A 27,967-nucleotide genomic window follows, 5' to 3' on the forward strand; every position below is an offset into this window, starting at 1 on the left:
TTGTTCATTATATACAAATTTCGACAGTCATAGTTATATTAGTCCGACACAAAAGTATTTTACTCTATATAATTTTCGTTTTCTAAAAACAACATGAGATTGAACTTGTTAGTATTAAAATAATAACTCTATGTAGCAAAAATTTTGTTCCTGGATAGTATGTGTTATTTTTTAATTGCTCATGTTGTAAAAGTACAGAAAATGGCAATTATTCCCTTCAAACTTTACTTTTGTGACCTGGATAAAGAAATTTAGAAATTAACCTATTTTCTATGTAAAAATAGGCAAATTTGCACATTTTCATTTACATAAGGTCTGAATAAAACAACATATGAATCAAGATTTTCATGTATTTATACTAAAGGTATATAAAAATGAACAAAAATGTTTAGAAATGAGTAGTTTTTCGAGATTTGCGACTGTAATGTAAATCATTTACACGTATCAGCCCCCAAATATAGTCGTCTCCCATCATATATATGTAAAAACGGCTCGTTTGGGTTGAGAAAATATTTTACGTAGAGGAGCGAACAACGTTTCGACCTTCTTCGGTCATCGTCAGGTTCACATAGAAAGAAAGAGGTAACTGACCGGAAACTGACCACATGTTTGAAAGGGGTTGTGTAACTACAAGTAGGTTTTCTCGACATCACTGATTATTATTTTGTTTCCCATCATGTTTTCGTTATACGCGCCTAGGTCATAAAAGCAAAGTTTGAAGAGAGAAATAGGTCTTTTCCATTTACATTAGGCATAAGCAATTGGGAAATAACACTTTCTGCCCAGGAACAAAAAAAAGTAAAAATTTTGTTACATAGCGTAATTGTACTAAAACACGTGAACTAGTAGATAATTTTCTAAAACGAATTACAAGAAAAACTTATTACAACAACAACATAAATACAAAAAACTAAAATGTCTCATATATTCCACCTCAGTAAATTAACAACAAAATTTCAATTGCACCAGTCCACTATAAGAAAAACAAAACACTAAATCCCAGCTATTAGGCATATATATCATATATACCCAGTGACGGATTCCAGGTTGTATAGGTCCAGGGGCTAATAATTTTTGTAGCCCTACATCCCATGTAAGTTAACATAGAATAAAATTATAAATGGAGCCCCATCAAAACCATGGGCCCTGAAGCTCAACCCCCCTCTAGCCCCTACATAAATACGCCACTGTATATACCAAACAGTTGTGTGATTCTAACACACTATGAACAAATACAAAGCACTTGAGATCAAGAGCTGTTCTTTCAAACAGTACGATTACACAGTTTTGACTTATTTACAAACACTGTATTTTTACGTGATATATAATAGCATTTTAGTGCATTGACATTATCAAACAAACAAGGGACTAAGATAATATCCCTCTGACTTACAGGTCTAGTGTCGTCCTTGATTAAAAATTATTTGTCATGTCTTAATTCATAACGAACCGCTCTTAACAACTACACAAAAAATAAATAAATATTTTCGAATAATGATCTTAAGTAATTTATCAATCTCTTGAAAATGTGGAAGATATAAATGTACTAATTAAATTCCAATTAATAAACAGTTACAGACTAAATTTCGATTTTCTACTATAGCTATGTTACACATCTCGGGAAAAGATTTTTTTGAGATATAACATCAATAAAACAGAAAGTATTTCTAATCACTGTATATGAAATATACAAATTATAAAAATACTTTTAAATGCAATAAGCGTTCGTTTGGTTTAAAATAACATAATTTGATAAAACTCCAGAGGGTAGCAATACCAGTTTTGTAGTAAAGACAGATCCAACAACAATACACAAGGATAAAATGCAATATACGTAAAAACTATCAAAATGATAAAAGTAGCAAGTTTAAATAGTAATAAAATAAAACATACAAACCGAATTAACTGAAATGTAGAAAAGTTTAATCACATTTTATTTTGTAATTTGTGATATACAGGCTGGTCAAAAAACCACTTCACATTTTCAATATTTTAGTTTTAAGGATAAACGAGCTGCATGTATTTTAGATGGTTTTTGGTTAGATTTTTTAGTCTTTTCATCATGTAATTATTAATGTTACCCGCCATTTCTAATTAATCAATATAATTACACCCACTGCTAGTAATTTCTTCCAATTATATTACATTTATTTCACTTTTCCTACAGTATAGGTTGGTGTCACCTAAAATATCAATTTTTTATTAATTATTTGAATATATTTGTACATTGCACATACTCTCATAACTCTGTAAACTAATGTAATGCAGTCAAATAAAGCACTTATCAGTACATTACCAAGTATGACAATTGTATTTGTGGCTATGTTAAAAAAATAATGTGTACAAAATGAGAAGGTAAATACTGTCAAACAAGCAATGTGTTGGTGATTTTGTTTATTTAAAACGTTCATGTTTTATATATTAACTCTTAAGTCCATTGTTTTCCCTTAGTTTGAAAACTAAAAATCAACGGTGAAAAAACGAATTGTTTATAAATGTTAATTGTATTTCCTAAATCAGATGTATCCCACCTCTGTGTTGGACGTGACATCATACATACTGTCGTGTTAGTTGTAAAATGCTATATAGTCTACAAGTTATCAAGAAGAACATATTAGATTTCATGACATCAAAGTTAAACACTTTCCGCACCCAAGAAATGGGCCGCACTACTCTAAACATTATTTTGTTTACCCTCAATATATTTTGTTAAGAAATTAATATTTCAATGTTATTATAGAAATATTGTTTTCATTATTTTTATAAAATATTTGAGTTATCCAAAAAAATTAATAATGCGAATTAATACTTAAATCCAAATAAATATTTACTATTTTTCAGAGTACGAGTGAAACCAAAACAAAAAATATATTTTGAGCCCTTTATTATAACGCAAGTCACATTATTAATAAATTTTAAAATTTGTTATTTACCTCAGGAAGGCTTCATTATAAAATCTACATTTGTTAACATTTATCGACGTGTTTCATTGAAATAGTGTGTCTGTATATCAAAGAAATACGTTGGCATAAATCAGAGGCGTCCCTAGGTGCTGCCAAACTAGGTTCGTGCCCTGATTCTATTTAACAGTGCCACAAATCGATTTGATGTTCTTAAAAAATCAGAATAAGAAACAATGATACTTAAACGATGAAAGTTCTCGCGAATCTGGACTCGAACCCCGACTTTCTTAAGCACCTAGCCACATAAACTTCGCATTTGTACTTCTGATGTCTCCCACTACATTTGTAGAATGTGGGTAGGCTTACGAATTTCTGTTCTTTTTCAACCCTTGCAAATTATGTCTTCTTGAGAGAGTCTTATCACAGTAAATCCTCTCACCTACAAAACCTGTAAGACAAGAAAAAAATATTTCAATGTGAGCTTCAATTACCATTTAAGAGTTTTATACCCAAAATAACGTCTATTAGTCTACTTTCATACATTTTAAGCCTAAAATTAGCACCCTTAAATAACTAGATGAAACTATTACAGTCCCGGCATGACCAGGAGGGTTAAGGCGTTCGAATCCCTGTCGCATCAAACATGCTCGCCCTTTCAGCCGTGTGGGCATTATAATGTTACGGTCAATCCCACTATTCGTTGGTAAAAGAGTAGCCCAAGAGTTGGCGGTGGGTGGCCTTCCCTCTAGTATTACACTGCTAAATTAAAGACGGTTAGCACAGATAGCCCTCGAGTAGCTTTGCGCGAAATTCTAAAAACAAACAAACAAAACTATTATATTTTGTATGGAATTATAATTTAAGAACAACAACATAAAAACAGAGACGGAAGTGAAAACAAAATTCTGTTTATAACTTTTAAGGTCACCAAAGGCTATCACACTCTTGTAAGAATAATGCCCCATACGTAATATATCTTGTTTTCATTTGCTATAGCATATTATATTTTCCCGTCATTTAATAAATGGTTTTTGCCTTTTAAGGACGTATTGTCAGCCGTTTCAACTGTTTTTGTTTGCTTTTTACTTTTGCTCATATTTTAGTTCGTATTTTTATTTTAAAACCTTCTAGTTTAATCTGGAAAGCTCATTATTTATATATACCTTCGTTCTCCTTGATTTCCTTGATTTATTTGTTTTCCTTCACTATTAAGTCTGAAGCATATTTTTTTTCTGCATTAGTTAGAACCTTAGATTTCTACCAGAGATATTTATCCTTGCCATATGAGCCCGCATTTAGTCTACTGCACATGGTTCGTATATAGAAGTTTTTCCAGAAATGTTAGAGTATTCATAACCTTTGTCAAATTTGTTGTAAACTCTGACCAAATGACTGAAAATGGTCTTTTATCATAACTGAGAAACCCTACTTCAAAATGTATATAATGAGTGCATTCCGTACTATTATTCTTTCAGTCCATATACGTACGTCTTCCCTGTGTCTGTAATCAGTTTAAATTTTAAAAAAAAATTCAAATCTCTGGTTTCTTTCTTTTTTAAGTTGTCCTAAGTTTATCTCTTCCTTTTTCCCTTTTCTCTTCAACAAGAATATGGTTGGTCACTTTAGCTGCCCATCACTATTCATTTCGTCTTAATCTTACACTTTTAATCTTGTTACTCTTCGTAATTCATCCTGCAATTTTTACGTCCATACTGGTTTTCCAGTTAAAATTTCTATTTTTTTTCAAACTCCAACTATAAGACTCCAACTATATATCCCTTTGCCATGAATAAAACGAGGCAGACGTTATGGTGTAATTATAATCATGCTAGCTAAGAAGACCTCCCCGGAATCCGATCTTTAATTCTTCGAAAGATGATCATACTCTAGGACTTGTTACTCTAATAAATTGGTTCCAGAGAGTTCCTTTCGATTTGCACGTGATATTAGAGTCACTCCATAAAACCATTTTTTTTTTTTTTACAAATACTTACCGTACTTCATAACTTCGGTTCTATTTACTCAAACTAAAATATCCCTCGACATTTTGAGTAATTATATTAGCTAGAACGCTCTTGATTTATCTTCCGTAGACGTAGACCCATAATATGTGTTTACCTACTAATGTTTTTTTTTTTTCATTGTCTCCTGAACGGGCTATTTACTGTTGTCGATGCAACTCCGTTTCTATTTGTTTTGTTTTTCTTCCTGGTTCAGCCTTTCTGTGTTATTTTCAGTGTTGTTAAGTTTATTTGATTTAATTCACATGCAGGTGCAGGATGAGGGAAGACTATCTGACTATGAACGTTTCTAGTATTTAATTTTAAATTACAGTCATGGAAAAAAAAACTTGCTTTCTTAAAACCACTTCCTCTACCCTCCATCGGGGTCACCTGATAGCATAGTTTCACCAAAGGACAATAAGATCATTCATATGTACACAATTTGACAAACTTTACACAGCTTTTCTTTTGTTCAAGGTTGTTTACTTCCAAGACCAACTTTAGATATGCCAGAGGTATAGAAGTTCATCAGGTCAGGTATGCATTTCAATGAGCTTATTGTTAGTCGAGTTTCTTCGACCACTTTTTAATGAAAACAGCTCTTGATTTCGAGGTGTGAGTAAAACATTTAAATTTTTACCCGGTAAGCCTTTGTCAGCTTCAAAGCCTCGTTTATTATCTTTCTAATGGAACAAGGAGTATACTAGTCTTCATCAATGTTTTGTTTGTTTTTTTATTTTGCTTTTCAGTTGAAAATTATTTTTCATAAACACATCAGATGAAGGCGTTTCCCCGAATTGGTTTGAAGTCTAGTTTGGAATCTGGTTATATTACATACTCTGTTGCGTAAGTTTTGTTCATGCTTCCAAGGAAAACAATGAAGGTTCTCTTGTCATATTATTATCGCTTCCTTTGCCTTTACATCTGTTAACAATCGCGCTGTACGAATACACTTTTCTATAAAGGGCTGAGACATATTCTTTCAGTCATAAATACATTTGTGATATTGCTTTGCTTTAACATTAAAGATTATCAGTGAACCAGTAATATGTATTTGTTAAACACGTTGCCCGTACTACAACGGGCACATTTCTGCGGTAACATTTACAAAATTTTCTTCTAAAGTACTATTATACCTTCCTCTGTGTGCATGATCCATATAAGCTATTAATTATCAAAGCAGTTCATTTATTAAAAATGGAAAAGTAATTAAAATAGTTTTATACAAAGCATTATTAATCAATTGAAAGTTATGAATAAACTTAAATACATAATTCAATACATGTTTCTAAACGAGCATTCAAAAGCATCAATTTTAAAAGTTTATTTCAAATGGATTAAAATGTCCATTTTTTTCTCAACGAGGTGTGTGTGTGTGTTTTTTTTATAGCAAAGCCACATCGGGCTATCAACCGATTCCACGGAGGGGAATCGAACCCTTGATTTTAGCGTTGTAAATTTGAAGACTTACCGCTGTAAGAGTGGGGGGCTAAACCAGGTGAAGACTTTAATATTAGTATTTTATAAAAACATGTAATTTCTGAAGAATATACGAATGTTAGAAATGTTTACACTATTTTTCATCTAACGATGTAAGCAGTTGAAAAAGTAAATAAATAACACACAAAGTTAAAATATAACACAATTAAAAACATTTATACCTGCTCGCCATAGAGATAACAACATATTAAACTTGGGTGGTAATTGATATTTATTGTGTTTAAGTACGAGCTAAGAAATATTTCCTTGAGAACATGCTCAAAGTAACGCGTTGTAAATGTATTTAATACAAGTTTTCTTAATTAATCTCAAGACACTTGTGGCTAAAAAAGAAACTTCTTATTTTACCTAACCTTACTTACATAATTTATAAATATAATAAACCGTTAACTGGTAGAATGACAAAGAAAACGTGTTACACTTTGATATAATTTCAGGTAAAACTTTGAACGAAACACTTGCCTAATATTTAATTATTTTTAACGTTCTTTTAATTTGGTTTTTGTACTAACAAAATATGATATAACCATTGAAAATATTTTTATTTTTTATTTTATCAATAGCAAAAAATAAATAAAAATATAAATGTAGTAGGCTCAAGCCTTTAACTTTGTGCAACTTGGCAAACCAATTACTAAGTAACATTTAGCTCCAACGTTTGATATAAAGATACTCCTATTTTTTATAGACTAAAAATAATATTTAAAATTCATCATAATCTTTATTAAAAGCAATATATAATTAACAAATGTGCACGGAATTCTCGAATTTTATAAACTTCATTCTCACCAAGTGTATTATCACAATTTTTTAATACCTCCCTGACGTTTCTATTAGAACCGAATAAAGGAAAGAACATATCTTGGTTTTTCAGATCTCTATTTCTTACGTTGGTTTGGTTTCTTTTGAATTTTGTACAAAGCTACACGAGGGATATCTGCACTAGCCGTCCCTAATTTAGCAGTGTAAAGAGAAGGCAGCTCGTTATCACCACCCACCGCCAACTCTTGGGCTACTCTTTTAACAACGAATAGTGGGATTGAGTGAAACATTATAACGCCCGCACGGCTGAAAGGGCGAGCATGTTTGGTGTAAAGGGAATTTAAATTCGCGACCCTCAGATTACGAGTCGAGTGCCTTAACCACCTGGACATGATGGGCCTATTTCTTACATATGTTGCATTATTAAGGCTTTCGATATTAAAAACAATAAACATACAAAAAATAACACCCCAAAACGAAAATTTTTTTCAGGACCGAAAAAAGTGAGAAATGGTTCCAGCAAAAGATTTCGCCATAACAAATTTTGGTAACTTGAAAACTTTGTATATTTATTATTGAAAGAAATGTGGTTTCAGAAATAATTACCAAGTAAAAGTTTAAAAAGTGTAAAACTAGTAATGTTTTACAACGATAACGAATACAAATGTATTTCTTCTAAACTCTTTCCATAGTGAAAATGAAGTGAACTCGAATGTAGTTGTCGGTTTAACTTGAAAGCAACTCAAATTGAATGTTACTTACCAAGACTGATCGAAAACCGGTGACTATTTTTATAGTTTATCTTTACACTTTCTATAATAAAAAATAAGAACACGCGATGTGATCAAAATATTCCCAAATGGTATTTCCTTAACTCTATATTACACATTAAATACCAACAGTAATGTAAGTGGAATATCGTTTTTATCAGCTAATTGGAAGCGAGTACTTTATTGAATAATAATGCGAAACTTTCTATTTTTTCTTTAAAAAATAACATTAACTAGAAACGGTAAGAGTGTAAAGTAGCATTAGTAAGAACAACCATCGCAAATATACTTTCTGTACCAAAATAACGGACTATGGATCTTCGGGTCCAAAGTTCACGTTTTGTTTCTTCAAAAAAACAATAAATACGACCCTCCAAATCTTAGTGCCCTGTGTGCCTTACAAGAGAGACAATCAAATCTACATATTCGGTCAGTTTTTTTGTCTTGTGTATTTTAGTGTAAAGTCGCGGGGACCGGACCCTATTTTTTTATCGTTGCAAGTCCATGAACTTACTACTGACTCACTGGAAGGCTATTGGATTAGTTTGGAGTGACCCAAGAGTTGCCGATACTGTTCACTAGCTGCCTTCTACTGTACCAGTTAAAAGTTAGAGTCGTCTAGCGTGGGTTGTCCCGAAATAAAATTAACAAAAATTTTCTATTTTGTACTGATTTAAAAATTTCGCAAAAAATTAAGTTTCCTCAGAAATGATAGTTAGTACAAAAGAGTTTATAGCAAATTTCGTTTACATCTTCTGTTCAGTTTTATCCGTATCTCCTTTTATTTATTTTTAGCAGAAGTTGCCTTAACAGAAAATTGAAAAGTCTGTCATTGATTACTTTCATAAGTGTATACGTCTGATTTCAATTTGTTATCTTTATAGGTAATAAAATGATTAATGTTTACATATATTTCATGTAACTATCTCATTTTTTGAAAAACAAATACATGAGTTTCACTATTTTCATACTTGCTCCCCGCTAGTACAGCGGTATGTCTACGGATTTAAAATCAGGGGTTCGATTCCCCGCGGTGGGCTCACCAAATAGGCCTATATGGCTTTGCTATAAGAAAAACACACACATGTTCATAATCAGCATTAAGAAAGACTCTCCTTTCTTACAAAGCAATCATTCAGTACAGAGTCCTCTAGGCAGTAATGTTCACTTTAATTAAAGATGGATTCAGCTGTAATTCAATTTTAAGCATGAATGTATATGTGATTGTAAGTGTGTATCTAGAATACAATGTACATATTGCTTTGTACTTACTAGCGCCGGCGATTATTACAGTAATAACTTGTGAAATTTATTGAAAAAAGAAAGTAAATCCTTTATCACATAAGGTTATATTTAGGCTACTATGACATAACGGTTAGTGAAAACAAGGCATAATTATTTTTTTCCCTGTTGAAACGTTCCCTTGAGTACCATTCTCTATATATAGCAACTATCCCTTTCTTTCTAGTCCACTAGATAGTAAAACGATGAACTTAGACTGATTTAAAAAATCCGATAAAAGTGTTCGCTAATTATCCGCTGATGAACAACTTCTCCTTTATAATATTTTTCTATTTAACAGTATTTTTGTTGAACTTCAAAGATTAAATCACTAATGTACAAGTGGCGAGGGTGAACCATGTTTGTGCTCCTCCTTCAGATTCAAGTTTAATTCTTTCAGAATATAATCAAAATCGTCTTCATTTCGTGGCTAACTGAAAATACTCATGAAACATGAGAAAAAATGCATTATTTAACTCTAAGTTTGTTTTAAAATTGATAGATTTTAAGTTTTAATATTAATATAAATTAACAGTTTCCAGCACAACTTTTTCTAAGGTTATAACAGTTATTTCTTTAACGTTAGTTAGTTTTTGAATTTGTATTAAACCGCGTCGTTTTCTTTCACTGTTGTAGCCAAAGTGACTTGCAGTTAATGTGACCGGACTGTAAATTTTAGGATTCATGGTTTTGGTTCCTTGGTTCATACTTTGGAGCCATGGGTGTGTTATAAGATAAAAAGTCAAATTGCACTATTCTATCAGACAAGCTGCCTTTCATTTAGAGCATTATTTCAAAATTCGGGTCGATTATGTTTTTTTATGTATCGTTATAGCTCTGAGCGAAAATTTTGAAACAAATGAAAGTTAATTTGTGTCTATTTAAATTTTTGAATGCATTGTTTATACATTGGTAAAGGAAGATAACTGATATTTTAAGTACTATGTTTTAATGGAGTCTACATTATGTGGTCTCTATGTCCTTGTTTATGAATAGCGTTTCCAACAATGTAGTTCAGTCTCGAATAAAGCACCCTCTGTACAATAAATACATAAGCATGATATTCATGTCGATTGTCATAACGCAGTTTAGTAAAATATGAAATCCACCCACCTTGCTAATAAACGTGGGAAAGCCATTGTATAAGTATTATATAGCTTCACATTAAAAACACAACAAAAACCGATACTTTTTTTATGAAACCGAGTATTAAAATTTAATTATAAGACATGAAATAAATGTTGGTGTTTTAACAATACTTGATACAAAAGTAACATTTGAAACTATGGCGGATAACTATAGTGAAAACGTTTCATATAGTTTCAGCATAAACTTTAGTATCACGTTTCACAGATGTTGGATCGAACCATCAAGCCACTCAGAGATAACAAATAAATAACTCACCGCGCCGGTTCATGACGAAATTCGTCGAGGAAACTTGTTACCCATTGTTACACTCATGTCAGGGTCACTGTTACGAATATGCGTCTGGGGTTGTTTACATTTCTTCATGTAATCTGTTAGAAAGAAAAGAATAAGAGGTTTTAACGTCATTTACTCTTATCTACCTGCAAGATAATAAACAACTGAAAGAAAAGCACAATATATCTTATACTACGAAAATAAACGATTTTTTTTCTTCGTTTCTACCCCTACTCATAAATGTGCAAGTTAGGACGAATTTGACGTTTGTTATCTGAATTTTTTTAAAACATATGAGACAAAAATAAAAATCGACCATTATAACATTCTTCAATAGGAAAAAACTTATCGTTGGTTTACTAGAATAAAAGTTTAAAAACATTTTTTGTCAAATCGTTTTGTTTTTCTTATTTTCTGTGTATGAAATTTTTTCACAATTTCATGACAATCAAGCTCAAACATATTTCTGTAGTTAACAAACTGTAATGTTTCACTTTTCAGTCCTTTGACCCCAAGAAATACCCTTGACGCATATAGTTTATTAAGAACAACAAGCAATCTTCAACAGCCTCGGCACTTGAAATTATTTTACGCAAGATTAGAGTAAATTAATCTACGAGTCTTTTATTTTTCCCTTTTATTAGCTATATTTTTGTACACTAGCAATATCAAGCGTGAGGCACTCGTATATACGATTCCATTTTATTACTCATCTAGATCTCTATGAATCTATCCTCAACTGAAATTCTTTTAGGCAAGAATAAATATTTATTTAAAAGAAACACGAATTACATTCAATAAAATATCACTGCCTTAATAGTTTTTTAATTCTTTTTCTAAAGAATTGTTTATTTATTAACTAAATTTGAAGGGTACTTACATGTTTATGATGCATTTACTTAAATATTTAATACTTTATCACTGAAAAAAGAGAATCTTAGTTTGCCTAAAGAACTATAATAGAATAACCTACTTAAAGGTCAAGTAAGCTCGACAGGTCACACTAAAACAAATTCATAAGCACAAATTTGTTATGCTAGTTTTACTTTCGATGATTTTGAATCGAAAAATGAGATAAAATGTTCACCGATTTAATTACAATAAAGTAAAATAAATTGCTACTCCCAGGAAGGAATTCATTTAATTCCTAAAATTGTTGGCCAAGTCTAAGATTATGTAAAAAAGGTTTTGTTTTTTATTTACGTTGAAACAAACTTTTAGACATGCTCGTGAAAAATTCTTTATATTCCTCGTTTACTATTTAAATTTTAGGAATCTGCATTTATAAATATTCAAGCTAATCATATAAACAAAAGCACCGAAGTATTTGTCTGATAACTTTTGTTGTTGTTGTTTTGCAAAATCGAAAAAAAATAGATTTTGCAAACGAACTTCGGTTTTAAACACACATTCTAACCATGGTGCTAATGATTCGGTAATTACTACATAGAAATTACGAAAAACACCAGCCTTGTGGCTCCTTTTTTTTTTATTGCGTCACTAGAGGGAGGAGATAAATCTTCAAGGTCAAGGGTGCGATGGCCTCCATAACTAACCTAACAAGGACCTCGAGTATCCGCAAACCACCAGTTACCTGTACGAACGTGTTTAAGTGATACCACGAAGATTGGTTTTAAATCAGAAAATCTAATATTCCCGGAGGAAACAAAATCAGGTGAATGACCAAAACTACCAGTCGTTGGTGATCTATTATTCCTTGGTCGTTCAAGACTTAAGTGTTTGGTGCAGATAGCTGTGACGAGTAGTTTCGGTAGTTTATATGCTATGAAGTCACGAAAACGTGAATTTGTTATGGATATTGCAGATAAAATCGCGAGTTTATTTACTACCAAAAGATAAAAATCTTTGTGAACATTATAATTTATAAAAAAAAAAAATTAGACCATATATATTTTTCTTTCTTAAAAATGCTTTAAATAAAATGTTAATGTTAAAATAGTTTGTTAGCGTAATGTAAGAACATTCAACATTAACTGTTAAAAAAATCTATACCAACGGCAAAAATTAAAACCAGTATTAAACTCCAAGAGATAAAACTTTTGCGTGAGGCTCTAAAAGATTGTTAGCATGGACGTAATAATGACTCTTTTACATAATTATATATTTCATAGTGACGAATACTGGTATTTTGTCAAATTTGTACACTTACTGCTAGTATCTTATTACGATTTCATGTATCACAGTTTGTTATTAAAATTTTATCTTAAGAATAATCATTTCTGATTCTGACTTCCCATCTAATTTGATTGACTATTTTAGTTGAATCCATCGTACTGACTTGTAGAACAAATATTTATTGGGACAATCGATAAGCAAATCACACTATAGTATGTGATATTTAAGTGACTGCTTGAGGCACATAAACGTATATGTACATAGTCATGTCGTTATTTACCTGCAAGGTTAAAGTAAGATTAATGCTCTATCCGATTTTCCAAGGAACATGATATTGGGTGCCTATTTAGCAGAAACATTTTTGCCTAACACTTTTTGACCGCTGTTCAAAAATATCTGTCTTTAAGGCTTATCAATAGCTTCAATAGAAATAAAATACACTTTTTATTAAGCGAATATGTAGTCTTCGATTGCTAGTAACAAATCGATGAAAATAAAGACTTGTAAAGTGTAAACTGTCTTTGATTGCATCTCAACTGAATGGATCGTTAAATAACGATCAGGATTACACTACAAACTGTAAAGGACATTACAAAACCATTTCCCAGATTATAACAGTTACGCAGTTTAAAAATTCGCGTGTCTCTAATGCAAACAGAAAAGTACGGGAATGCATGGTATGGTCTGATTACTTGTGTTCTGCTTTACAGATGTACTGACAATAAAGTAAAAGTGTGGTGAAGTATTGTAAATGTGGGGCAGTGATGTAAGAAACGTTTTTGTGACAGAATTTGTGTTCTGTGGTTCCTTTAGAAAAGTAAATAATATATAGTAACCGTGAGCATTCCATATTGTCCATATTAGTGTTGAATTTCCAATTAATTTTCCTTGTAGTTAGTTTAAAATTGCTAGTGTGTTTTTTGTATTATTCGTTTGTTTGTTGTCAGAAAGTAAAAGTGCTATTTAGCAGTCAAAAGCAAGAGTAATTTTATTCACATACATAAGTCAAAGCGAATTTAAACACATAACCAAGAAGAAACAAAAATAATCGTTGATATTTGCTGCGACAATTGTCTGCTAGGATTTTACGCTATTTTAGGATCTATAAGAATAATTGGCTGGCTTGGCGCAAAGTTTATCCATACGAAGTTTCGTACAGTCACAAATTTAACAAGAAAATTTATTTTATACACATGAAGAAGAATCAGAACGTTTTCCTTCTAGCTCTTAAAGCATGATGTAGTTTCAAACTACTAACCAAAAGGAAGTCAGCAACATGCCATCCAACTTTCACATTTAAGGAATGATTGTCATTCTTGTAACACACCTACAGATTAAAATGCGGAGAATATTTTGTGATGTCATTCGGAATAAAACCCAAGTGTTTCACTCTCCAAAATTCTGTGCTCTTCTACAAGATTAACCTGTTCCCCTAATATGAACCACTGTAGAGTTGTTTCATAACATAATAAAACACAATAGAAGTTGTTTCTTAAACTACACTGTTGTTGTTTATTATTAAACACAAAACTACACAAAGGGCTATATATGCTATCTTTACCACTGGTATAAAAATCTGGTTTCTAACAGTATAAGTCCGCAGACATAGGGGAGGGGGGAGAGTATTTTAATATACAGAATACAAAACAAATTTCTTCAATAAACAGAAAATTAAGAACAGTAAAGTAAAATCGTTTTAAATATTATGACACACACTAACCGCAACAATGTTCTGTTATTAAAGACATGTCTTCGGAAATAGAAGTGTTCATAGTTACAGTTAGTATTTATAATTATTGAGTTTACCTGCATAACGTTGTTCCGGTTAGTGTGTGTCATAATATTTAAAACGATTTTACTTTACTGTTATTATAAACACTGTTGTTAAAGTCCTGTCTTCGGAAATAGAAGTGACTTAAAATTGATCAGTTTTTTTTTCTGATTTTTAAGCCTAGTTTAGACAGGGTTTTCCTCCATAACATCTTGTTTAGAAACAGTTTCAAGATAGTATGAAACCCATTAAATCCATTTCAACTTAAATCAGTAGTCCTCGAACTGTAATTAATTAACAAGGGAACTCAATGTAACGAAGTGTCCACTATACTTCTATTATCATATATAATTATTGTCACAGCGACACGTCTGCGAACTCGCAACTCTGAGCCCCTTACTAGTATAGCAATAAGTCTACGGATTTACAACGCTAAAATCAGGGGTTCGATTCCCCTCGGTGGGCTCAGCAGATAGCCTGATGTGGCTTTACTCTAAGAAAAAATATACACAAAAATACACATATAATGTTGGAAAAATGGGTTTCGATAATCGTGGTGGGCAGAGTACAAATAGTCCATTGTGTAGCCTTGCGATTAATTACAAATGAACGTGTGTGTGTGTATATATCTATTTATATAGCGTCAGTATAATTATTTCTTTGATCAGTCCCTAGCACTCTGCAGTGCAAGTGGAAGTGCGTTAACCTTTAAATCGCTACAAATTTTCCATCTGTAATGACCATATTAGATGGCCTTAAGTATAATCTGCATACTTTGATAAGTTTCTTCCGTGTTTACAGCGTGAAGTACATGATTCGATGGCTTGATGTTTTTATTATACAAAATTAGTTTTCAGACTAACTTTATATAACTCAATAAAAAGTCTCTACTCTTGTAATTGATGTTCAGTACTTAATTCTTCCATTTGTGCATCAACATTTATACAGAAACTCAAAGTATCTTACATGATAATGTGAGATGTAAGTCTTCGATATTCGCTTCAGTAAATTTAAATTATTGTTCCTGGAGCTAATAGATCATACTGTTTTAAAGTAGAGCAAAGAAGTTCTTTATGCTACTTTGATAGAGATAAATCAGGGTTTTTATCATTTAGCTCTTCTTGTGCGATCAGATGAGGCAGTTTAGGTTCATGTGTCACAGGAATAGAAATCATAGATGAAGAGAATGAATATGACGCATTGTCTTCTTTGCAGGATAACTCTTCTGTTTTCTAATTTGCTGGTGGATATGACACTGGAGTACCATCACCAAGAGGTACTGGTTTTATTGCAGATGCAATATATGGATATTTAATGTATTCTTTAGTTCTTCATGAATATCCAGAAACATTAATAATGCAAAAATAACGTCAGTTAGATAATATTCTGACTCATGAGATACCATGGGAACTGCAAATTGCATACTTTCTCTTTTCTTATTCAGCCACTGTGTCAAGCCAAATGTGTAAATTGTAAAGAGCGCATGGGGAACCTAGTGTTTTTCATGATCACCAACTTATGCCAAAAATAGCTTTAGTAAGCTATTTTCAGATTGTGTGTGATGGTTTTCCTTCGTGGAACGAACTGTAATACTTATTTCACAAATGTAGCAGAAACTGTTTTGGTGATTTTTGTCACTTTCAGACTTTACTTGAACTGAAGGCGGTCAGCATTTCAAATGGTTTTCTAAAAAAATATAAAGAAATTTATGTGTACAGAAATAGACTTTAAACGATTAAAACATAACAACGAAGTTTGCAGAACCAATTCGCGGGTATGACGCGCGGAGAAAGATCGCACTTTGTTTTAACTGTACACGAAGTGACCAACTGAGTAAGTAAGAAGCAACTGAGAGAGGGTGGCATCTGACTCCACCTCTTTATGCTCAGTTGAGGGATTTCTCAAATGTTTTAACAAACTGAGCACATGAGAATTCCATGACTGCTAGGCGGAGCAAATGTGTATCGGAATGAAGCAAAGGTGGTGCAAGTTGCTACAATTATATGGAAAACAAATAACATAAATGAACAATATATTTGGAATTTTCCATCAGTACCATACAGACAGTGTTTGAAGTTATCAAAAATGTATATGCCTTTTACCCATTAAAGTATTCAAGTAAACTTAATTTCACAGCATAAATCTTTAGTACTGATTTCATTATATGGTGTTTCACATAGTGGCGATAAAATACTGAGATATTACAGCAACGCAAAATCTAGAGGTGATGGAGAAATTCTGACTATAGCAAGTTTTTGTTGGCCAGTATGACCAGTGCATACTGGTCATACATTTAAAAAGTAAATGCTCATACTTGACTTCATGGAGGCGTTTGCATCATTCTATTAAAAAGCGGGTTGAAATTTGCATTTATTTTTACAATGAAAACGGTGTTCGTTTTCGTTCCTCCTGCATTCGAGAACTGACTAGTGAGAGCCAGTTGTCATCACTTCCAGCTCAAACCACGAGGAATGGAACTCCAGATTTTATCGTTGTAAGCTTGTGAGATTACCACTGTCCCACTCGGGAAAATTTTAAAGAATGTGATGTATACATCTTGCTTTCTTGTGCCTATCTTTTTTTTTAATCAAATATCCCAAAATATTCTTCATGAGTTAGGTTATTAGAAGTTATTATCATTTCATGTTTGTAAAGTTCACCAAACGCGCACTAAGCAATCTCCAATCCAATACAAAGCTGGGCTAATGAGACGCGAGGTTTATTTGGATGTATACACACTTGTTCTCTTCTTCCTAGCGGGGTGTATCAATATATTATTACGTATAAATCTCAAAGTGGCTAAACAGTTTAATAACTGTAAAAACTTATTTTACTGTTTTGTCAAAATGAATCATAAAGTAATGTATCTTCAATTTTACCTGACGGCCATGTTGTTTTTCATGACTTCTTGTAAAAATAACATGTATTGCCGAATCAAAACAACAGAGAAGTGTGTATGGAAATCACCTATATAAACCAAATTTAAAAGTAGTTCGTCTGACTATGTAAATTTCCTTTTCGTGCCAGAATGTAAATAACACGATTGGTGCTGTGAAACTTTTATTATAGTCCTTAGTTTATTTACTAATTCAATAACCTTTTTATGTAAATTAAAATGACATATGTTTTGAATATATTGTATGTATTGTATTTATTCATTGCGTTACTAATGAGAAATTTGTAACTAATACCACCTAACCTATCATGCTACTTCTTGATGACAAAAAACCCACTTGAAATAAAAATGTATCCCAGAACGGCTGGTATGGGTATTAACACTTTTATTGATAAGCAGAGAACAACGTTTCGACCTTCCTAGATCATCTTCAGGTTAACAAAGAGAGTTTTCAACTGACCGTTGCCGGACACATGTCTTAGGAACGAGAGTATAAACAAGTACAGGATTATAGGGGCGTTGCAGTTGGATATTAGGTTATTAATTATTATAGGTAAATAGCGGTCAACCAACAACCTATTTTTTCAGATAGAACTGAAAACATCTATTTCCCCGGAACATCTCCAAACAGTATCTTAAACAACCTTTCCAAGAATTTTCACACAAAACTATCAACATAATTTCACAAAAAAGAAAACTAAAAAACAACCTCACGTAAAAAGGTATTAATTCTATAAACAACTTAAAACAAGACAACAACATAAAAATTCCAAAAGCAGATAAAGCTAATGCTATAGTTATAATGAACACAAATGAATGCATTCAAAAAATGAATAACATTTTATGAGATAAAAATAAATTTAAACTACTAACCACAAATCCAACAAAAACACATGAAAACAAGTAAAATAAAATACTACTACAAATCAAAAAGCAACACAATCTCAGAAAGCACTAATTCTTACCTGCGAAAGACCGACTCACGCAAACCACAACTATGCGATACCCCAAACCCCACAGACCCGATTGTCCTCTACGACCCATAATGTCGACCTATGAATCATTTAAACACCCTTATAGAATTCATTACCACCAAAACTAGCTTCATGTTCAATAACCAAAACTACCTACAAATAAATGGCCTAAGTATGAGAAATCCCGTGTCACCAGTTCTAGCCAACATTTTTATGAGAGATTGAGAGATCATCCCAGCCTTAAACCCACCACCATACTGGTACAGGTATGTTGATGATACAATTGCTGGATTCACATCTACAGAACAAACACTTAGTTGTTGTTTTTTTTTTCAATCACGTTATCTCGACACAACCCAACATTAAGTTCACCTGTGAACAGGAAAAAAAAAAAAAACTAACCAAATAGTACTTCTTAACCTAAAAATCACTAGAACTGATACACAGTTCAAAACAGAAATCCACAAAAAAATTACCCATACTGGATTATACATTCCCTGAAACTCAGCACATGAAACAAAACAAAAACTCAACATACTAAGAAACCAAATAAACACAGCCACAAAACTGTGCTCACCAAATAAAATTAACGATGACATTAACAAAATAAAGCAACACTTCATCAATATCGACAAATTTCCTCAAAAAAACATGGGAAAAAATATGTACACACCTAGACCAACAACAAACAACAATAAATCCCAAGATAAACATACTACAAAACCTTATACTACTGCATATGTTCCTGACATCAGCGAAAAAATAACTAACAGTTGGAAAAAATTAATAACAAAACACAACGTTCTAATAAACACCAAATTTATTAAAAAACCGGGTACAAAACTAAAGTCCATACTGTGTAAAAACTACACTGATAAACACAACACGAACATAATTTATAAAATACAATGCAAAAACTGCCACGACTTCTACATAAGAGAAACAAGCAGAAAAATGGAAACTAGATTCAAAGAACACAAAAATTACCTTCACACGTTTTGAACAGTGCAATCAAATAAACACAACATAACCATAGAAAACTCCCAGATACTATGAAGGGAAACAAATATAAACAAACGCAAAATCAAAGAAGCCCTACTTATACAGCAATTAAAACCAAAATTAAACCAATATAAAGGAACACCTTTATACCTATACTAATTAATAACCTGACATCCAACTGCAACGCCCCTACAATCCTGTACTCGTTTATACTCTCGTCCCTAAGACATGTGTCCGGCAACGGTCAGTTGGAAACTCTTTTTGTTAACCTGAAGATGACCTAGGAAGGTCGAAACGTTTTTCTCTGCTTATCAATAAAAGTGTTAATAGCCATACCAGCCGTTCTGAGATACATTTTTAGATGCTACTGGTAGAACCTAGATCATCAGCTATCCTGACAGCTAGAAACTATGTTTTCAACTGCTCTAGTTGCTAAAAATTACATCATTAACTACTCTGACCGCTTGAAACTACGTTCTTAACCATTTTAGCGTCATTAACTAATCTGACTGGTAGAAATAACGTTCTTAACCTCTTAAGCTATTAAATACTACTTCATTAACTACTCTCACTACTAAAAACTACGTTCTTAACCATTCAAGCTGCTAGAAACTACTTCATCAACTACTTTCAATGCTGGAAACTATCTTCTTAAACATTCAATCTGTTATAAACTACGTCCTTAACTATTTTGGTAGAAACTACGTCATTAACTACTTTGACTGCTAGAAGCTGCATCATTAGTCTCTGCAGTTCAGTGGTGAATGTAACTAATCTCATGTTGCACTCTCTCCCCACTCTCCTATTTCACGTTTTAACATTGGTACTTTATACAGAGCAAATTTACAACACTTGAACGTATACACACTTTAGTAGTAATAACAACAACAATTAAGATGAAAATGAAAGAAATGAATTCATTTAAGTTTGATTGAACTTTTGTCGAAAGGGAATAAAAAATAGTCACTTAATGTGCTTCCCATCTTACTTGTAAAAGTCATTATGATGAAATGAAACATACAATGATATTGACAAAATTATTTGCCGACACTCAGTACCAGACCGTACCGTTCTACTTTCATCACTACTTTGGCTACACAATTATCAAAAAATATGTTGACACTGTTGTTTCTCTACGGGTTAATCAGGTACAACTGATCTATAATCGTTCCTAAAACCCATTTGTTAAAACACGTTTTATGAAGAACACGTTTTCTTCGTTTCGAGGAGGGTTCATAACGTGCAATTACGTGTTTTTCTCTACAATGACAACTTGTGTATCTAGAATATTTAGATAGTATGTTACAACCTAAAATCTCTGAGTGTTCTGGACGTCCTAAAAAAAGGTAAACTTAACTTTAGCCCTAAAATCTCAAACAACTGGGACAAGACTGAGCGTATCAACTTTCTGAATAGTTTTAATAGCATTCAAATGTGTAGGTTATCGAATAAAGAAATGTATTTATCGTAACTATCTCAAGTCTGAAAAATGTGGCTGTTGAAAGAAACGCCAATGCGGACAAAGCATTTTTTTCAGTATTTTCCTACATCATTTGTGTATGCAGGAAAACATTGGTTTAACGGTTTAAATAACTGGTTCAGTATTTGATATTTTCAGTACGAGCTGCATCTCATCACTTACATTGATTCCGTAAGAAATGCTTCAAGTAATATTCATACCTTGCAGTTTACCTTTTTAATATTGTAGTTCTTCCAAACTTCCAATGTCAGTAAATAATATTTAATCCTGAAATTGGCTTTAGACATATTGAAACTAGTTTATTTTTATAAAGAAATATTTTCAGCGTAAACGTCCAGACCAGAGATTCCCGAAATTCAGGCAAAGCTATTCCTTGCTCATAAACTCAGAAATGTTGCCCAGGCATGACCATTTCAAGCTCATCAACTCAGAAATGTCGACCAGAGAGAATACAATTAGTTAGTAGGGGCCCTCATTATTTTAACCAGATTACTGTTACAATGATGTCTCTGCTGCAACTTAAAGTGCAGTGACATATCACAGCTCGAATCTTGAGTCCTTTGAGCTGCAGCCCCTCACGCTAAGCACTGGGTCACGCCCAGCTTTATTCTGCTCACATTTGTACTGTTCTATATATGCAAAAACGGCTCGTTTGGGTTGAGAAAATATTTTACGTTTTTGCATATATATTTCTCTACAAGTGGGTTTAATCGACATCACTGATTTGTACTGTTCTGTTAGAATTGTTCCGCAAATGCGAAATGCCTGGACAATTGTAATGTGCTTGAAGAAAGTAAACAGTGTATGTTGTAGTGAAGATACGACATGTTAACTGTTGAATATTGGTTGAGAAACATTAATTTCATCCAAAACACCATGTTCAGTGTATCAATATTTAATTTCAATCGACATTACTGTATTAAAATCTGTGTAGCATATTCTATTATTTTATTATGATGCGAATTGGCTACAGTATGAATATACGTACATGCAGTTACGACCGAAAGTGTTCGTACCCCTGTGTCCCGAGTAGTTTTATACTTATAACTTAAAAAGTATCACGATTAGGCTAATAGACGTAAGTATACTATAAATATTATACTAACATACATCTACATAGTTTTTTTATGTAAATTAAACGACAAATAAACTGTTTATAAACAACTAACCAAAAATAGGAGGAGCAGAAAGTGTTCGTACATTTCAGAACATGTGAAAAACTGATATTTCCGTTTTTGCCGAACTAAATGTTGTTTAGTTTGGCGAATAAACTACATTATACCATTCCAGAACTAGATACTTGGTTCATAATTATTGAAATTTATCCAGCAAAAAATTTACTTCCGGTAATTTAGCGCCGTCTACGTCATTATCTGTTTGGTCATCATGGCGAACAGGAAACAACTGTCCAGTGATTTAAAAAACTGAATTATTGTAAAATACAAGTCTCGTGTGTCTATTTCCGGTATTGGCACACAACTTAATGTGCCAAAATCTACTGTTCAAAGCATAATTGCCAAGTTTAAGTTTACAACTGCTCACCTCCCTCGTTCCGGGCGCCCCACCATAAATTCCAGAGAGAACCAAGAGGAAGATTCTCAGAAAAGTTAGTAGGAACCCTCGTTTAACACGTAATGGCATACAAAAACTGGTGAGGGAAACTGGGGTTGAAGTAATCACCTCTACAGTTACGAACATGTTACGCTCTTCTGGGTTGAAAGCATGCCGTCCTCGTAGAACTCCATATTAAAACTTGTTCATTTAGAAGCACGATTGAGATATGCAAGAAAGCATGTAGATAAATCATTTACCTATTAAAAGAGTATTCTTTGGTCAGACGAGACTAAAATCGAGCTCTTTGACCACAATGATGTTTGCAATATTTTCCGTAAGAAGGAGGAATGAAATCTTTCAAAGAACACCGTCCCTACAGTCAAACATGGAGGTGACTCGATCATGCTATGGGGTTCCTTCAGCTCTTCTAGTGCAGGCAGCCTTCGCCGTGTCAACGGAATCATGGAAAAAGAAGAGTACGTTGATATGTTAGGCACTTATATCAAGAATGATGCTCGGAACTTGCGGCTTGGGCGTCGTTGGATCTTCCAGCACGACAATGATCCTAAGCACACATCGAAATATGTGCAATCCTGGTTACAGAGGAACCATATAAGCGTTCTGGAGTGGCCATCGCAGACACCCGATCTCAACCCAATTGAAAACGTTTGGCATGAGTTGAGGACCAGGGTTCATCAGCATTATCCGAAAAACTTGCAAGAGTTAGAGGCCTTCTGTGAAGAAGAATGGAAGAAAACACCAGTCGAGTACTATCAAACGATCATGGAGGGCTATGAGGAGAGATTGCCCAAGTAATTCACCTGAAAGGCTACACAACTGACCGTTAAAGTAGACGCACGAACACTTTCTGCCTCTCCTATGTTTGGTTATTTGTTTATAAACAGTTTATTTTTCGTTCAATTTACATAAAAATTTGCGTAAATATGTGTTAGTATAATATTTGTAATATGTTATACTTTCATTATCCTAATCGTGATATGTTTAAGTTATAAGGAAAAACTACTCACGCCGCAGGGGTACGAACACTTTCTGCGTAACTGTATATATATATATAATCATGGTCGAAATACTGCTAAGATATACATACATTGTTTTGTGACATTAGAACCTGAAGGTGAAGTACAGATAGCCCATTATGTAGCTTTGTGTTTAATTCCAAAACAATCAATCAATCAATACCTGAGTGCAAAATCGGTCTGTACTGTGTGGTATGTTATACTGTTGCTCATAGCCTAACAAACTGCATTTCTTAACGACGAGCAGTTCTCATAGTATAAAACTGTATTTCCTAAAATGGGAGCTGAGACCTCCCAAGGAGCCGTCAAAAACTGGGCCGAAAACAAAAATGCTGAATAAATTTTAATTATAAATAAATAATATGTTGATGATAAAAATTATGTGAATGAATTAAATGATACAGTATGTGAATAGGATTTTTTTTACTCCGGCACTGTTTTACGATCACCATGGCAGCCTCAGACTCAACTCCTTTTCTGTCAATCTAATCTGGTGGGTTGAGCTGAAAAAACAAAAAAAAAAACAAAAAAACTCTTTCACTTTCGTTACTTCAGTACTCTTCCTTAGAACGGTAATCAGTTTCTGACTGCAGGGTCTTTCAGAGGCAAAGGGAATCATAGCTCGTCCAAACGTGACCCCTATAGCCTTTATAGTAACAAAAAAAGAACAGTGTAAAATATAAACCCTCAAAGGCCAATGTTCTGCTGATTTCACTGAAAGAGGTATCCTTCGAACCTTCAACTTTTCAACCTTATTATACAAAGTACAACGACAGCCAGAAACCGGTTTCGTAGATATGAGAAATAACAAGAACGTTCACTCTCACTTGTGACGCCACCCCGCAAGTGACTCACGAAATAGCGTTACAAGTTATTTTTCCATGCCACGTGAACACGGCCTACCAAACTTATTACAATAGGTGAATGCCCTGGGTAGCTAGCTTATCTTATTCAGCACAACAACTAGAAAATCACACGTGTAAATGAAGCTTTGTATCATTTAAGAGTTTTTTTAATTTGACTCCAACGTTGAGGCACCAACATCGTATATATTCCTTTTATTTAGGAGGAACGGTTGCTTTTGTATTAAGTGAACGAAGATAGGTATCAGTACGAATACGAACGTCAAAAACTTAGCATCAAATGTAACCACATGTTCCAGTTTGAAAGTCCAAGTTGCTTTTAAGGTAAAAGTTTCATAAGAATCGGCATAGAAATAGAAAATCAATTCACTGGAGGTGCTTTCATTTTTTTTTAATGTTTTATGTACTACAGCTTACTTGTCGTCCTGTGAATTTTTCTAACTCCGAAAGTTGCCACATAAAGCTGTGCGTGTTTTAGATCCATTTGATCTATCTAAAAACAGCACAACCACGAGGACGTGAACAATAATACAAATAAAAAAAGAAACACAACATGTGAACACACACGAGGTCATCGTCTAAAAACGATACTCTTAGCAGCGTCACTTGAAAGGTTCTTGCCATGTGGGACCGTATTCGTAATTACGTACGCAAGAGAAAAGCCTTGTTTGTGGCATTTCATGGAGTCAACGAACTCTTTTTTCAGCGAAGTCTAAGATTCGCCTCTTTCATTTGTTTCTTACTGTACTGTTTAACGTATCAATCTTTTCTAAGATAACAAAGAAATATTGAAAGAATAGCACTAAACTTCAAACTGTTTTAAATGTGGTTGTTTTTGTGTTTTTTCTAATTTAACAAAAAGAAATACACTTACCAGAAAAGTCTTATTTATAGCTAATACGGTAAAAGAATGATGATACAAAACGAAATGAAATGTTATGTAGTAAAGTAGAATACTTATGCAGGAAACAATTATTAGGAAATTGTTATATGTATGTATAAAACACATGTTGCATAGAAAATAATATAAATATCACGTTATAAAACACTAATAAAACAACAGCGAAATAGTGGTTACAAAATACATCATATTTTAGAGGAAAATAATAATATAGAACACGTGATGCAAATAATAGTGATATAGAATACATACTGTGGAAAGAAAATGTCCAATATGAGTTGTGAAAATAAATGACGTATAGAATGCATATAATTCTGTACTAATTGTACATTACAATTGTTGTACAATATAATGATGTGGAATATATGTTGTAAAACCACGATTCTCAACCTGGGTTCGTAAGTATATTCAAAATATGGTTTAGTGATAAAAAGGTAATACTATTTTTGGTTAAGTAAAAATAATTTTGATTTGAAAAGTTCGTTCATTTACATATTTTTCTGTGTCAGTACTGTTTTTGGACCAATATGAATAGGGGCCCCAAGACACTAAAAATCGCGTTTCGATACCTATGGCAAGTACAGCGCAGACAGCCTTTTGCTAAACTTAGTGCATAACAATAACCAAATCGTAAAAATTGAGAGAAACTGGAGTAAAACAGTGGTGACACTCAAGGCTTACAGAAAACAACTATATAGAACACATTTAGCAGAATAACAATGCCAAGTGTATTGATTACTTTCTATCTACATTCTTGTTAAATTACGCAGAGTGCATTTTCTATTTAAGAGTTAATGCGAGTGAATGATCTTGTAGTAAGGGATTCATAAAAAACTTATGAAAAAATTTCTCAGTTCTGTGTTTACAATATTCGATTTATTTTTGTTTGAAGTTAAGCACAAAACTGCACAATGGTCTATCCGTACTATGCCCACCATGGGTATCGAAACTCGGTTTCTAGCTTGGTAAGTCCGCAGACATATCGTTGTGCCATTGGAGGAGGGGCTCTTTTACTTCTAGTAATAATATTCTAAAGTATAATAAATGTCATTGTTCTCTATAATTTAAAAGAATGTTTCAACTTGTTTTTCAAATTTTACTCAAACAGAATTTTCCAGTCTTTGAAAATGGCTGTTTACATTATATTAAAATGACGTAGTGAGATTACGGACGAAAAAAGTATTGGCTTGCTAATTCTAATTTCGTAAAACTGGTATAGGAGTTGCGAACCATCACACACTATGGGAAAGTAACATCTTAATCAATGGTTAAGTTCGTAGTTTTAATCTTTTCTTTTATCTTAAATAGATGATATTCAGTTCACTTGAATTAAATGAATACCCTTACTTATAATTTCTGTTGATTTTAGACTTGAAAGGTGGTAATTATCAACCAGCCATTAGTCAAATTCAGATGTCACAGAACTTCTCGACGAAACTGATAGTTTGAATGATTTATAGATCACGTGTTTATCAAATGCGGAACAGCACATCCCAGATCGTAGCATAATATCCTGTCGAGGCTTCTTATCATTCTTTCAAACCTTTGGGTGCATCCTGTCATTGTGATGTTACACGAGAGAGATATCCAGAGAAGAATACAAACGTATTGGATAACAATCAGACTCATCTTTGGAAGTTAGATGTAATAACAATTTATATAACCAACCATTAATTTATATAATCTCAAAACGTTTTATCTAATTGAAATAACTTTTTAGCAAACATACAATGGATATAAAACTCAATGCAGAAAGTCATCTTATTAGTGGCTTAAATCTAGCTCTTAAAAACATATACAAAAACATTTATATCTAAATTAGCCAGAATATTCCAGGCGAACCAGTTCCAAAAATTATATAAAAATACCTTGTTTAAAGCGTATAGAAATGAAGGTCTCTGTAGACAACTATTTCATCATCTTAACTTCTTAACACATAAGAAAAGACCTGTTAAAAGTTATCATACACCATGCGCGTTTTGTAATTTGGTCAGATGTAATAAGGATAGTATAACATGTGTACTTAAACTCTAGTACTATTTAGTTGTTTTTTCTTATATATTTTTGTTTACATCGAAAGATGGCTTACCTGTAATTCGCATTTGTCTTGCTTCATTTTTCAGGTCGCTGCCCGCTAAAGGGACAATATTCTGGCAGATAGAGTCACTTAGAATGATGTTGATCTTATCAGGAGTACCAGTAGAGACAGTATCCTGTGCTTGTATATCACTGTGTAACGCTTGGAGATAAGCTCCTCTTTGGTATATAAAATGACGTATGGAATGCTTGTCTTCGAGTTTATGCCATTGGTATCGTCCAGAAAGCGAAGTTTCATTTTTAAAATCAAAGTTCCATCTACTTTTATCCAAATAGTTAATTTTTTTCATCTCTTCTCGGACAAACTGTAAATTCTCTTCAGGATCATTTGTCCCAAAGAGCGCTCGACAAGCCTGAGACGCCTCAGCCATTCTGTGGCCCACCGCCGGTTCCCCGGACCAGGACTGTGCGACATGCCCTGTAGTCATGATACAAATTTTATTGAAAGTTTAAAAATATCAATTCACTATACAATATTAAATTCAGGCTTTTATATAAAAACTACAAATACTTCAGACCTGGAGTTTTAATTGTTAATATTAAACACGAGTGACCCTTCGATATTACACATTAGTTATGAGTAAAACGTTTTAAGAAAACTTGTTTTGGATGGTG

The 27,967-nt window shown here is 32.9% G+C and overlaps 1 protein-coding gene across 1 annotated transcript; it reads right to left on the minus strand.

The window, feature by feature from the left end:
- On the minus strand, window positions 1–27,967 carry LOC143225488 (uncharacterized). Its single transcript, XM_076454978.1, has 3 exons — window positions 27,345–27,967; window positions 10,624–10,736; window positions 1–3,351 (listed from the first exon to the last, which is right to left on the minus strand). The coding sequence occupies exons 1-2, from the start codon at window positions 27,778–27,780 to the stop codon at window positions 10,633–10,635; spliced, it is 540 nt and encodes a 179-aa protein (XP_076311093.1). The 5' UTR covers window positions 27,781–27,967; the 3' UTR covers window positions 1–3,351; window positions 10,624–10,632.

This window comes from Tachypleus tridentatus, chromosome 9 (assembly GCF_004210375.1).
Source record: "Tachypleus tridentatus isolate NWPU-2018 chromosome 9, ASM421037v1, whole genome shotgun sequence".
Lineage (NCBI taxonomy): Eukaryota > Metazoa > Arthropoda > Merostomata > Xiphosura > Limulidae > Tachypleus > Tachypleus tridentatus.